Source organism: Onychostoma macrolepis, chromosome 23, assembly GCF_012432095.1.
Source record: "Onychostoma macrolepis isolate SWU-2019 chromosome 23, ASM1243209v1, whole genome shotgun sequence".
Taxonomy (NCBI): domain Eukaryota; kingdom Metazoa; phylum Chordata; class Actinopteri; order Cypriniformes; family Cyprinidae; genus Onychostoma; species Onychostoma macrolepis.
The window spans coordinates 13970520-13985335 of record NC_081177.1 but is presented as its reverse complement, the minus strand read 5'-3'; the positions used below and the strand labels follow the sequence as shown (position 1 = coordinate 13985335).

The 14816-nt window shown below is 35.2% G+C and overlaps 1 protein-coding gene and 1 long non-coding RNA gene across 3 annotated transcripts; one reads left to right on the top strand and one right to left on the bottom strand.

The window, feature by feature from the left end:
* Positions 1–638: 638 nt before the first annotated feature.
* LOC131532272 (uncharacterized) lies at positions 639–4059 on the bottom strand. Its single transcript, XR_009268863.1, has 4 exons — positions 3863–4059; positions 3690–3773; positions 1652–1753; positions 639–1231 (listed from the first exon to the last, which is right to left on the bottom strand). It is a non-coding gene; the product is annotated as an uncharacterized LOC131532272 (long non-coding RNA).
* On the top strand, positions 1694–14190 carry zgc:158263 (ceramide kinase family protein). Of its 2 annotated transcripts, XM_058763791.1 has the most exons (13): positions 1696–2143; positions 3897–3992; positions 4069–4206; positions 4308–4436; positions 7500–7563; positions 7834–7979; positions 8117–8191; positions 8301–8450; positions 8631–8736; positions 10496–10599; positions 10873–11069; positions 11151–11488; positions 13068–14190. In XM_058763791.1, the coding sequence occupies exons 1-13, from the start codon at positions 2017–2019 to the stop codon at positions 13126–13128; spliced, it is 1731 nt and encodes a 576-aa protein (XP_058619774.1). In that variant the 5' UTR covers positions 1696–2016; the 3' UTR covers positions 13129–14190. The 2 variants fall into 2 exon arrangements, with proteins under 2 accessions (XP_058619775.1, XP_058619774.1); XM_058763792.1 differs by lacking the exon at positions 13068–14190 and having other exon boundaries at positions 1694–2143; positions 10931–11069; positions 11151–11445.
* Positions 14191–14816: the final 626 nt, after the last annotated feature.

Below are 14816 nucleotides of genomic sequence, written 5' to 3'. Positions count from 1 at the left end.
TTGGACATCATGTGTTACAATGTATCTTTATGGCCACATATCTATAAAACGTATGTCAGTAGATCCAGTTAGACCACAAACCTAATCTCAAAAGTAGTTTCCCACAGAAAAACAACACTCCCCCTGATCACTTCTGTCATCTCTATCTGTTCGGCCATTCAGAATTTTCTCCAAATATCACAAGGACATCTGCACAGGATCTGTTTACATGCCCAGTCACAGCCATAACGGGGACAAAGTATGCCTCTGTCTTGCGGTGAGTTTTTAGAGCAGCTGTTTTTAATTTAGACTTCATCTGCCCAGCTGTATTTCCTCTGGCAACTTCAAAACAAGACTGTAGAGAATGATTATTGAGAAAGAAGCCAAGATGCATTACTGTATCTGTGAAAATGCAGATGCACATTGCATGCGACACAAAATGGATGTCAGATTGTTACATCTGACAATGTAGCTCACTGTAATTAAATAGTTCGTGCTACAGTCCTTTCGAATTAACTTTGTTTGAGCCCTCACAGCTAAACTGCCAAAATGAGAGCTTGAGTGAGAAATTATGCCTGGAAGGAACACATGAATATCGGAAAACAATCTGAGATAACGTAAAAGTAAAACATTGAATAATCTTTTTTATTATACCTAGTATCTCAATAAATTGACAAAACCAATATCAGGTGTATTTGGTTACAAGCCATGCATATGCATATCTAAACCGTTGTCTCCACCTGCTGGAAGTTATAAGTAACTGTTTTGAAACACAGGGTACAAGCTTGTCATTACAAAACAGACTGGATAAGTACATTACAAAACAGACTGGAAAACACTAAAAAGTGGTTTCTTTAGGAAGGGTATACATCTTATTGTGTGATTCCCATTGCAATTAAGGTCTACATCAATATACATAATGGCATTTCATCATATAAAAATAAAAATATTAATAGTGACAAAAGATGCATGCAACATTTTTATTCCAACATAGCACGTAAAACTTTTACAATTTGATGACTGTTTAATTTCTGTTTGGAGATACAGTCTTTAGGGAACTTTTGCAGGCAGGCGAGTTAAGCAGTCTTTCAGGAAAGTCAGCTTTCCTGGTTTATATAAAGGAAGAGAAGAAACATAAAAATAGTCCGAAGATGAGTAAGGTGTGCTTGATGCAGTCAAGCAAGCCTGGCACTTGTGTTTTTGACATCTGATGTTCTTATTAGCCTATGTGTTCAGACTAATCTATTGTATCCTGCAACAAGAAAAAAAAAAAACATGACACATTTCAACCGTCATGTCATCTAGTCATACCAGATAGTCACCAACTGCATGTTGACAGTAAAAACAAAGGTTGCAGAAGGACAAGCTTACATAAATATATTTTTGTCATAGCTATACAGTGATTTATTATTATTTTTTTTAAATCTATATTTCGAAAGAATCTATTTAGGCCTAGTGTTCGTAATGTGTATATTTCTCTAGCTCCACCCACCATTGCACAAACAGTACTATTTAGCTATTCCTACATTAAAAAGTTCGAATTCATAAAACATAATTGATTAATAACACTAGACCGCGTAAATTAAATGTTCTATTTTATAAAGTTTTTATAAGAACGCTTAAAACGCTTCTGAATGAGTTGAAAGTGGCTGATACAATGAATTACGGTTACCGTCTGCATATTCACAGATGTTTATCCAATCAGAGTTGCGTATGCAAATATCCAGGACAGGTGCGCAGCCTCACAGCGAAGTGAACCTGTTTTATACAAAACCTGTAACGAACAGTCAAATAGGTAAAGAACATGATAGCAAAGAAGACGGAGCCGGGTTAATGTATAGGAGCTTACCTTACCTAAACTTATTGCCCTCGGACTCGGATACTATTTTAACCAACGTCTAAACATTGTGCTTATATTTGTTCGCTTCAAATGTTAGACGTCTTGACCAACTTCGAAATTCTTGCATGAATAAAAATACCGCTGAATGCTTGTGGGACCATGAAGTTTAATAGATAAATGAAAATAAAAGATAGACGATGGAGATAGATTCGGTGAGAGTCGAGTCGAGTCTGTGGATCGGTAATAAGCGGTACAGAGCTTTCCTAAGCGGATGGTACTTCAGCTGGACTGAGATCGACAAGAGGAACCGGGAGAAGAAAACAAGTACGGCATTCATTATCTTTCTAAACACACACCTGAGGCCCTAGGTGCAGGCAGCTCACTAAGTTTTACGTTTTAAGAAATATTTGGTTTAGATCTTGTTTCTACATTTCTTAATCGGTTAAAAAGCTATGTAGCCTACTCAAGATTGTGGGTGTGCTTAGGGTGTATGAGAAAATTACATGGTAAAGAAAGATCCTATACTGACTGAGGTAATAATTGTTGGCTGTGAATAATATTTGCTTTAAGTCACTATTATATGTAGATGAGTAACAGCAAAATCATTTAAATGCATTGAATTATTATTTGATTAAAGGCGCACTCGGTCATTTTTTGATAATTATAAACGTAATGAATAGCACTTCTGAGAAATGTAAAAATTATGTTTACTCACATGAGATGAAAACTTTTTATTTTTAATTTTTTGTAATGTATCTATAAGCAGGTCGCCCCCTCTTGGGCACATCACATGTCCAGCTGTGCTTAATGAACTGTGTTACTAATCTTATTAACAATAATGTTTAATATTATAAGCCCAAGTCATCAGCTTTTATTTTTAATAAATAACAAAACAATTTTTTTTTAAATAATTTGTTGATAATTACTGCACTGTAAAAAAAAAAAAAAAAAAAAAAAGGTTTTCAGTTAAAGTTCAGTTAAAATTTTAAGGCAGCCAGCTTAAGCAGATTTTTGAGTTTTCTCAACTTGTCGTTTTAAGTTTATACAACAAAAATGTGAGAATCTCCCACAAAAATAAGTTGAGCAAACTCAAAAATCGACTTTTTTTTGTTTTTTACAGTGTGATATTGGAATGAAGAAGAGCCACTGAAACACAAGTGCACCATTGACATCAGTCATCAGGTGCTTAAAGTCAATCTTATTCTGGTAGATAATTAATTGCAATATAATAATTAAAATGCATAATGTACCATTATTTTTGATTAATGGCACACAGTCATTTTCTGCTCATTATAAACACTTTGCGCAAAGAAATAAACAGCACTTTTGAGAAATTATTTACTCTCATGGGATGAAGCTGTCTTCTAAATGGACTGAGGTAGGCCTACTGATATTAATAACAAAAATATGTTTAATAATATAAGAGCCCAAGTCAACAGCATTTACTGTTAATAAGTAACAAGAAAAAAACTCTGAAAATAATAATAGAATAATTTGCTGTTAAGAATTAATATTTGGATGAAGAAGAGACATTAAATATAAACAAAAACTTATGATCAAAAACATACTGACTGTACCTTTGACACATCAGTCGCTTATATGTAGATGATTAACCACCATATAATGATTTGATGCTGAGTGTATCATTATTATTAGTTTAATCATTGACAAGAAATTTAGAAAAAGATTAGTCATACTGTGTGCGCTATATATCCATAGTTCTATTTGAACTTAATTTATTTGCATTAAAATATAGATGTTGCTACATAATCCAGAGACGGAGTTGGATTGGATTCAATAGAATAATCCAAAAACATATAAGTGTATTACTCAACACTCAGCTGATGAATGAAAATAAGCCCTTCCTTACTTGCAATTTGTCTTTGTCTGCATTCTGATGACCTCAAAACAAGTTGAACAGCACCAGCCAGGCTTGACAATAAGCACAGTATACCTTGAACATAAAAGATGTCTGCATAAAAAAGGTCTAGTAGGAATGGTGGAATGTTTCTTGAGAATATGAGAAACGGGTATATCACTTACGCAAGAGTGTAAAGTGTCTGTCTGTTGTTCTTAGTTTCAGTACCAGTGTCAGAGGTGATTGGAGTGAAGGAGGGTCGAGTCGAGATCCAACCCCAGAAGAAAGTAGAAGACACTGACCTTGATTTTACATGTAAGTTTCTGAAAGGGAATTTTGCATACAGTGATGTTAGACTAAAGATGTTTTTGTCTTTTTCTTATTACAAAAGTATTCTATGTGAAGCGCAGCAGTAAAGGAAACGGTATTGGAGCGCCATGGAGTCTGGGCAGGGCCCAGTTTTGCTGTCCAAGCCGGGGCGTCCGGGATCAATGGATCACTCAGCTCCGAACCGCACTCAAAACCCACAGTATGTAAAGCGGAAAATAACACTCTTAATCATTCATCCAGACTCGTTATTCTCTAATGACTCATTAACATCTCTCCCTTCATCTGCTGCTCCATTATCAGGCCCCTCGCGTCCTCACAGGTTGTTGGTGTTCATTAATCCTTTCGGAGGAAAGAAGAGGGGGAAACAGATCTTTCACTCTCTAGTGGCCCCTCTGTTTGAGCTGGCTGGCATCAGCTCTCATGTTGTGGGTAAGACACTGAGACTCTATCTGTACCGTTCAATAACTGAGCAGTTATCAAGTGTCCCCCCGCTTGGTCTCTGATACGCCGTGCACGTCAGGTAGTACGGTTCTCAAGTAACATCCGTAGATCTTTATCGAGACTTCGGAAGAGGTCTCAATTGGCCAAGTTGAGTGAAATTGTCACAAAATAGCATGTCCCTATTAATAGTTTACATTATTTATTTATTTTATAGTCTATTTTTACTTTTATAACTAAATATGCAACACATTGTAAAGGGGTTATTTCATCATTCTATAAAAACAGTATACTATACTATATATACTACATTACATACACACTATCATTCAAAAATTTTAGGTCAGTAAGACTGTTTTTTTTAATTATTTTAAATCTTTCATCAAGGACACATTAAATTGGTAAAAAAAAAAAAGTGACAGTAAATGTTAAAGATTTCTACTTCATATATGTTACGGGTCTGTGGTTGTGGCGTGAGCAAACTTAAATCAAAATAAATGATGAGAGAATGAAACGGCTTCAACGCACTTTTCCCTTTTATTAACATATAAGAACGGACAAACACAAAAGGGAGAACTGAGGACTTTTAAAGGAAAGGGAACAAAAGAGCAAACAATGTAATTCAAAACAGGTGGGGATAATGAGAGGTAATTAATTAACAAGAAACGGAACCTAACCAAATAAGGAAAACGGGGACTAGGACAGGCAGACACGTTACAATATAAAAATGAAATGAAGATTTCATATAAAAAAATTATATTTCGTATACAGTTTTTACTGTATTTTTGATCAAATAAATGCAGCACTGGTAAACAAATAATAATTAATTCATTTAATTTATTTATTTATAAATAATAAATCATTTTAAAAATCTTAAATCATCTATGTGTGTGTGTATATATATATATATATATATATATATATATATATATATATATATATATATATATATACAGTGAGGAAAATAAGTATTTGAACACCCTGCTATTTTGCAAGTTCTCCCACTTAGAAATCATGGAGGGGTCTGAAATGGTCATCGAGGTGCATGTCCACTGTGAGAGACATAATCTAAAAAAAAATCCAGAAATCACAATGTATGATTTTTAACTATTTATTTCTATGATACAGCTGCAAATAAGTATTTGAACACCTGAGAAAATCAATGTTAATATTTGGTACAGTAGCCTTTGTTTGCAATTACAGAGGTCAAACGTTTCCTGTAGGTTTGCACACACTGCAGGAGGGATTTTGGCCCACTTCTCCACACAGATCTTCTCTAGATCAGTCAGGTTTCTGGCCTGTCGCTGAGAAACACGGAGTTTGAGCTCCTCCAAAGATTCTCTATTGGGTTTAGGTCTGGAGACTGGCTAGGCCACGCCAGAACCTTGATATGCTTCTTACAGAGCCACTCCTTGGTTATCCTGGCTGTGTGCTTCGGGTCATTGTCATGTTGGAAGACCCAGCCTCGACCCATCTTCAATGCTCTAACTGAGGGAAGGAGGTTGTTCCCCAAAATCTCGCAATACATGGCCCCGGTCATCCTCTCCTTAATACAGTGCAGTCGCCTGTCCCATGTGCAGAAAAACACCCCCAAAGATGATGCTACCACCCCATGCTTCACAGTAGGGATGGTGTTCTTGGGATGGTACTCATCATTCTTCTTCCTCCAAACACGTTTAGTGGAATTATGACCAAAAAGTTCTATTTTGGTCTCATCTGACCACATGACTTTCTCCCATGACTCCTCTGGATCATCCAAATGGTCATTGGCAAACTTAAGTCGGGCTGGACATGTGCTGGTTTAAGCAGGGGAACCTTCCGTGCCATGCATGATTTCAAACCATGACGTCTTAGTGTATTACCAACAGTAACCTTGGAAACGGTGGTCCCAGCTCTTTTCAGGTCATTGACCAGCTCCTCCCATGTAGTTCTGGGCTGATTTCTCACCTTTCTTAGGATCATTGAGACCCCACAAGGTGAGATCTTGCATGGAGCCCCAGTCCGAGGGAGATTGACAGTCATGTTTAGCTTCTTCCATTTTCTAATGATTGCTCCAACAGTGGACCTTTTTCACCAAGCTGCTTGGCAATTTCCCGTAGCCCTTTCCAGCCTTGTGGAGGTGTACAATTTTGTCTCTAGTGTCTTTGGACAGCTCTTTGGTCTTGGCTGTGTTAGTAGTTGGATTCTTACTGATTGTATGGGGTGGACAGGTGTCTTTATGCAGCTAACGACCTCAAACAGGTGCATCTAATTTAGGATAATAAATGGAGTGGAGGTGGACATTTTAAAGGCAGACTAACAGGTCTTTGAGGGTCAGAATTCTAGCTGATAGACAGGTGTTCAAATACTTATTTGCAGCTGTATCATACAAATAAATAGTTAAAAAATCATACATTGTGATTTCTGGATTTTTTTTTTTTAGATTATGTCTCTCACAGTGGACATGCACCTACGATGACAATTTCAGACCCCTCCATGATTTCTAAGTGGGAGAACTTGCAAAATAGCAGGGTGTTCAAATACTTGTTTTCCTCACTGTATATATATATATATACACACACACAATATTTCTCTATTTTGAATGGTGTAGTATTTGTTTAATTATATATATATAAGTGTGTGTGTGTGTGTGTGTGTGTTAAACATGCAAGGGAAAGTATTATAAATATACCTACCATGTTTAATTATTATTAATAAAAAATATTTAGTTTATTATGATTAATTATTGTAAAAAGTATGAAATAAAATGAAATATGCTTTTGTTCATTTGTCAATAATTGTAGGAGTAATTTAATGTAATCTAATAAATGACATTTTTGGACTGTTATTGTGGACTGAAAATTCTTACATACAGCAGCTCGCTTTTTCAAAAGAGTCATTTAATGTAATTTAATCAATTAAATTTCTGGACTGGTTTTGTGTACTAAAAATTTATACATGGAATAACTCTCTTATTTCAAAAGGTCAAGGAAAACTAGGTTTCACATTATATAACCTCTTTAAAAAGATACAGAGCTATTTGAAATAAAACTGGGGGATGTTTCTTGTTTTTAGTGACTGAACGAGCAAATCAGGCCCGAGACTACATCCTGAAGAAAGACTTAACAGGGTTTGATGGGTAAGGGATCCTTCAGTGGTCATTCCTTATGAATAAAGATTCAAGAATGTATGTTAACAATGGTGTCATTGTAATAATTCATGTCACATGCACCCTGTCCTCCGTATTTTGGTGTTACAACAGAAGTGTTGCCTAAATACCTGCAAGGCAATCATAGAAATATGCGTCACTATATTTCTAGCAAGTCTGCTGATAATACTCTATATTTAGGTTTTAGGGGGTTATTAAAAGATCTTGCGTATTTACAGTCACATCTTTTTTCCCGTTCAGAGTCATATGCGTGGGTGGAGACGGCATGTTCAGCGAGCTGCTGCACGGTGTGATTGGACGAACCCAGCAGGAGGCGGGAATTTCAGAACATGACCCGACCGTAATGCTGCAGCCGTGTGACCTCCACATTGGCATTATTCCAGCAGGTGAACGTTTGCATAGCTCCGTGACTGACATGCGTGCAGAAGAGGGTGGCGATTGTGGTCTGTTTATAGCACTGATGCATGGTTTAGATACTGAGAGGAGTGTTAGTTTACCTCCCTGTGTTTACTCTTCTCCACAGGCTCTACAGACTGTGTGTGTTTCACTACCATAGGCATAAATGACCCTGTGACATCGACGCTGCACATCATCATTGGTAATCTGCACATCATCAAAAATTAAATTTTTTTAAGAGATAGAAACAATAAAATGTCGGTCAAGACTAGACTATATAACTCAATCTTTTTCCTTTTTTAACTCACCAGGAGACTCTCAGCCTCTGGATGTATGTTCTGTCCATTATCAGTCAACACTGCGTTATTCAGTCTCTATGGTGGGCTATGGTTTTTATGGAGATGTTTTGGCAGAGAGCGAGAGGCACCGCTGGATGGGCCCTCTCAGATATGATTATTCAGGTATATACAGCATGAGTCAACTGTCTTTAAATCACTTGCAAATATAGTTTAGGCTGAATACTGATATGTAGGTCGACATTTATTACTTACCTTAATACATATAATCATAATGGTGAGAGGAGAAAGAGACCTCAGTCCCATCTCTGCTCATATTGCCATGTCTGTTTGCTCTGCTTGTAGGTTGTATGGTGTATTTGTGTAACAGGAGCTATCCGGGACTAGTGCAATATCTCCCTGGTGATTCCCATATCTCCAGCCCAAGGGACAACATCCGCTGCCTGTCAGGGTAAAGATTTGCATTTGTCTTTTTACCAGGATATCACATTAGAAACATTTTATTTGCATATATAACAATGAAATACAGTGAAATAATTTTCACTCAGAAATTGCTAGTAAATTTCAAAGAAACAGCAAGTAACACAGTGAGGTAAACTTGAAATTTTGAAGTACAAAGGCTGAAATAGTATTTTCTTGTAAAACATCTCTCTCTCTCATATATATATATATATTGACTTTAAGGAGCATTTTAAGTAGGTTGTATGGTCAGTATTTCCTGTTCTGTTTTTGACCTTGGGAACAGGTTGCTAAAACCCTAGCAACAGTGCAAATTCCCAGGAACTGGAAGGTTACAACTAACTCAGAACTGCGTATGAACATGAACAAATCCCACATGACTGATATGGATAGACTAATGTTGGGCTCATATGTATGGATATTAGTGTACTGATTAGAGGCAGGTGCCTTATCAACATAACACAGGTGGCTGGAATTCCTCAGAGTTTTTGTGAAGTGGGGATCCTTCTGTAGGGCCGTTACCATGACCGCTCAAGCAATATGATCTCTAATGATGGAAGAAGAGTAGCTGGTGAAGAGTTAGTTGCTAGTCTCAAAGGAAGATTATTATGGGTTATTCAACCTGATATAATGCGTTATGTGTTATTTTTAATAATTAACACTGACACAACATTCAGAATCAACACTCACAAAGCACCTAATGTGAGTTAAACTGGCTTTATCAAGTAATAATAATAATTAATAAGGATTAATAAAAATTACTTTTTACATTTTAATACATAAAATTAATAGGAAATAATTATATACAGTAATAAAAACTCAATAAAAATATAATTATATATAACATTATAAAAATCTTTATCTATAAATACATTTTATTTATAATTTTTAAATGTATTGAATACTTTTTATACAAACTTTATTTATATTTTCTTAACACTCACAAAAGCCTAATGTCAGTAAAACTGGATATATAATTATGAAATTAGGTTTTACATTTATTTAATAAATAGTAGTAGCAATAATAATAATAATGAGAGTTCATAAATTTAATAAAAATAAATTAATAAATGATTGACTTTTAATACATCAAAATGAATCAAAATAATTATATAATAAGAACTCAATAAAATGTAATTATATATATATATATATATATATATATATATATATAAATAAACATTTTAAAAATGTATATTTATAAATAAATTTTATTTGTAATTTTTAAATGTATTGAATACTATTTTATAAAACATTGTAATACATTCTTAACACTCACAAGTGCCTAATGTCAGTCAAATTGTATATATAATTAAGAAATTATGTTTTACGCTTATTTAATAAATAGTAGTAGAAATAATAGTAGTAATAAATCTGTATTCATAATGAAAATAATAAAAAATTAATTAACAAATAAAAATAATAATTAAATAATACATTGAAAATCAATGGTAATGGAAATTCAATTCTGACAAATATTATGTTCATGTTTATTTATATTTTGTGTACTAATGTGCTAATATTTTATACTAATTCATTTATCTTTTATTTGTTTTTATGTTTTTTTCACTTGTATGTGGAATTACATGCCCATGAACAAAGATAGCAGGATTTAAATATAGCATACTTTGGGGGGTTTTGCATCAGACAAATATCCACTATTAAGAAAGGCAGTCCTATGGAATAACTCCATCTTGGTTTATACAGCTTCAAAAAATGTTTTAAAAGCATGTTTGTGTGTGTATTTGCAGGTGCCGAGTGTGTTCAGAGAGCAAAGAGAGGCTGTTCCCCCACTTTGACAGCTCCAGTTCCCTCTACAGCACTAATGTGAGCCAGTACAGCAGTGAGTTAGAGGGTAAGACCATCTGCTGCCTGTTTGTATAATGATTGTCTGTGTCATCTCATTAGAGACCTATTACTGAGATCACACTGTGCTCTGTGTCTCTATGAGGTTCATATGTTGTACGTCTGTATTTGACCGTTGTCATGTAAGTACCAAAGTGTGCTTGGGTAGACCTATAGTACAAAGACATTATGCACTTGTGATGTAGACTGTTAAGAGTTATTGATTAAATGATTTTAGGATTGAAAAATAAAATAGAACCTTTTATTATTGTTTTTATCTCAGGTGAGTGGGTGACTGTTGAAGGCAGGTTCAAGTGTATCTCTCTCACCTGTATTTCAAGCTCATGTCCACGGAGCCCAAAGGGTCTTTCGCCATCCGCCCACCTGGCCGACGGGACAGCAGACCTCATCCTGGTGCGAGAAACAAACCCTCTGGGCTTTCTCACGTACCTTCACAGGCACACAAACACACAGGATCAGGTAAAACCGAAAGACATTCAAGAACATAAACTCTCAGCAAAAGTTAAATCAGTCAGAAAAACAAAACTTCTATACTTTCAGTTTGACCTGCCCTTCGTTGAAGTTCATCGTGTCAAGGCTGTTCGGTTTTCTCTACCACCTGGAGAAGAAGAAGAAGAAGAGGAGGTGGGTGAGGAGGGTGATCGAGAAATTCAGGCCTCCGCTGAGAGAGTACTGGAGGATCCTGAGAAACTGAGCAGTAGTAACACTGCAGGCCACTCACAGCAGCATCTGGCAGGGAGGAAGGAGAGAGGAAATGTGACAACGAGTAGAGTTAAGAGACGAGGCTTCGTGTGTGGGCCTTGCTGCACTAAACCTCGCTCGATATCAGTGTGGAACTGCGATGGAGAAATTTTACCTCACACAGAGATATCATGCAGGTACTGAGATCAGTCTGCTGAGCAAGTCTGAGCTATTTAATTGGAGAAGCATAGCTAACATGCAAAAAAAAAGTTATTTTAATCCAGTTGCAATTAGCATGAAAAAACTCAATCCTACTATTAATATATAGTAATCACATATTACCATTGAAAAGTTTGACGCAAGATTTGAAGATGTCAGGCTCTAAAAGCTTGGTAATCTTAAAAAATCTTAGTAATAGTTTTTTTTTTTTTAAAGAAATTAATTTTTTCAGCAAGGATTAATTAAATTGATTAGACATTTGTAAGGCTACAAAAGATTTCTATTTAAAAACATTTTAAAGTGCTGTTCTTTTGAAGCATCAATAATAATTGAACATCAAATTAAAGATCAAAGATCATATGACACTGAAGACTAGACTAATGGCTGCTGAAAATTCTGCTTTGGATCCCAGGAATAAATAACATTTTAACATGCAGTCAAATAGGGGTGATATACACGATTAACCGGTAGAGATGTTTGACTATCTTCTCTATCGTGGTTACACACTCACATTTAAAAACAAGTTATTTTAAGCTGTTAAAATATAATCAGCAGCGATAGCAAACTCATTTCGCTATATGCGCGCGTCGTCAGAGAGACTGTTTACGAGAGGCACGCGCACGTTAAGACTGAGCTCACTGAGCGCAGGAGTATTGAACGGAGTTGTTTTTGCCGCTTTATAGGATTTGAACGGTTAAATCCTCGTAAACACTATAATTTAGGTCTTAAGTGAAAGTAAACAGCTGAGAAAGAAAACATGTAACAGTACATTGGATCCGGGCAGCTCTTAAAGTGACAGCAGTCTAATATTCCTGCTGTCTGTCACTCATATTAATCAAACAACAAAAGAGAGAAAATCTCTCACTGCTTTTCACTAAATCACTTTTGTAACTTTAAGAAGAAATAAATATTTAATTTACACAGTGAAGAATATGCAGTGTTTTATATATTCGATTACTTTATAAAATGTCTTCTTTATTTGTTCTACTGTACTTTTTGTCCTATTGCTTGTAATTAGTTTCTTATTCTTATTTAATCGCTGACTGTTTACTTGTCTTCAGTGAGCTTGAGTTTATTTTATTTTTTATTTCTTGTGATAGTGACACTGGTGACAAGAATTGTGAAATTTCTATGGTGTCAAAAATTATTTAAAGCAAAAATAATATTGTGATATATATCGTTACCATGACATAAAATTACTTATATCGTGATATAAGATTTTGGTCATATTAACCCACCCCAACAGTCAAATAGAAAACACTAATTATAAATTGTAAAAATATTTGACAATATTAATGTTTTTTTACTGTATTTTTGATCAAATAAATGCAGCCTTAGCTTGGTGAACAAGAGAGATTTCTTTTAAAAACAATAAAACACATTTTTCCAACCCCAGTCATTTGAACAGCACTTTACCTGTTTATTATCTGGCTCCAATGAAGTAAGCAAATCATATGAAATTTGATTTATGACATCAAGTAGAAGTTTAGGAGTTTGAAACCAAAAACTTTGCATCTTCTCATTTGAATGTTTCCTGATATAACTCTCTCTCTACAGAGTTCATGGCCAGCTGGTGCGTCTCTTTGCCAGAGGCGTCGAGGATTCAACAATGCCATGAAACCAATCTAACAAAAAAGATGTGAACAACCAAACAGATGATCTCTTTATTGCACTCTTCGTGAGGACTTCATTGGAAGGGAGATCAAATATTATGTAAATAATATGTATGATGGGTGTGAGTCTTGAAAGGTGAACGTATAAGACATACAGTGAAGCAGAGATTTCATTTAAGCTTGTTTCACATTCGTTAGCACAATATTTCAGGCGTTCCTATATTTTCATGGAAATATCGAAAATGGTGATATAATTAACACATTTGGGTGATGGATCAGTTTTAGATCTGTCATATTGTTCATTTCACTGATTTCATAGATTTTTTGCAGAGCAAAAAAAATTAATTATGCAATGTTTTAGTGCAATCTGACAGGTAATGTTAAATGTTTTTGTCAAGTTTATTTAATAGAGGTTTTGCACACAAGTGAGAACACTAGGGCTTGTACATGGGAGTGACATGGGAGTCACAAACAGAGTGAATGACAAGTTTTAAGGGAGTGGACTCATTCCAGTCAGCATTCTAACAGCTCCGCTGGAATGTGCATGTACAGGATGTCAGTGGGTTTAATGTTCAAAATCATGAATTAACATATGTGACCATGGACCACAAAACCAGTCTTAAGTGTCAGTTTTTCGAAATTGAGATTTATATATCTCCTGATAGCTGAATAAATAAGCTTTCCATTGATGTATGGTTTGTTAGGATCGGACAATATTTGGCTGAGATACAACTATTTGAAAATCTGGAATTTGAGGGTGCAAAAAAACCTAAATATTGAGAAAATCGCCTTTAAAGTTGTCCAAATGAAGTTATTAGCAATGCATATTACTAATCAAACAAAGTTTTGATACATTTACGGTAAGAAATTTACAAGATATCTTCATGGAACATCTTTACTTAATATCCTAATGATTTTTGGCATAAAAGAAAAATTTATAATTTTGACCCATACAATGGATTTTTGGCTATTGCTACAAATATACCCCAGCGACTTAAGACTGGTTTTGTGGTCCAGGGTCACATATGTGTGTTTGTCCAAATAAAGTGTCATAAATGTATACAGAACCTTGATATGCTTGAAAAGTTGTATTCACTTATCAGATACACCACACACACTACATGAAAACAAAAAATTTTAAATACATCAGTTTTTCTTTTAGAAAAGGGCAGATTATCAATTTGTGATTTAATTCAAAATATTACATTTATAATTGATAAGAAATAAGGCATTTTTATAAACTAAATTATTCCTGATAGGCTCCTCCAGATTTGTTGGTCTCCTGGCATGGACTCTGGTCTTCAGTGTGCTCCACAGATTTTCTATTGGATTCAAGTCTGGGCTTTGTGCAGGCCAGTCAAGGACGTTCACTTTGCTCATTTGGAGGTAGTTCTACACCAGAAATGTCACTATCATGCTGGAAGACAAAACGTCGACCCGAACAATCTTTTGTTGCAGATTGCCTGAGGTTGTCTTTCAAAATCTTCTCGTAGTCTTCCATTTTCATGATTTTTTTTTTACCCTGATGGGATTCCCAGTTTCAAACGCACTGAAACATCCCAACAGCATTATACTCCCACTGCCATGTTTCACTCAGGAGACGGTGTTCTTTGGGTTGAGCACCTGTCTCTTCTACTCCAAACATAGGCAACATCTCTATGGCCAAAGAGCTCTACTCTTGTCTCATCTGACC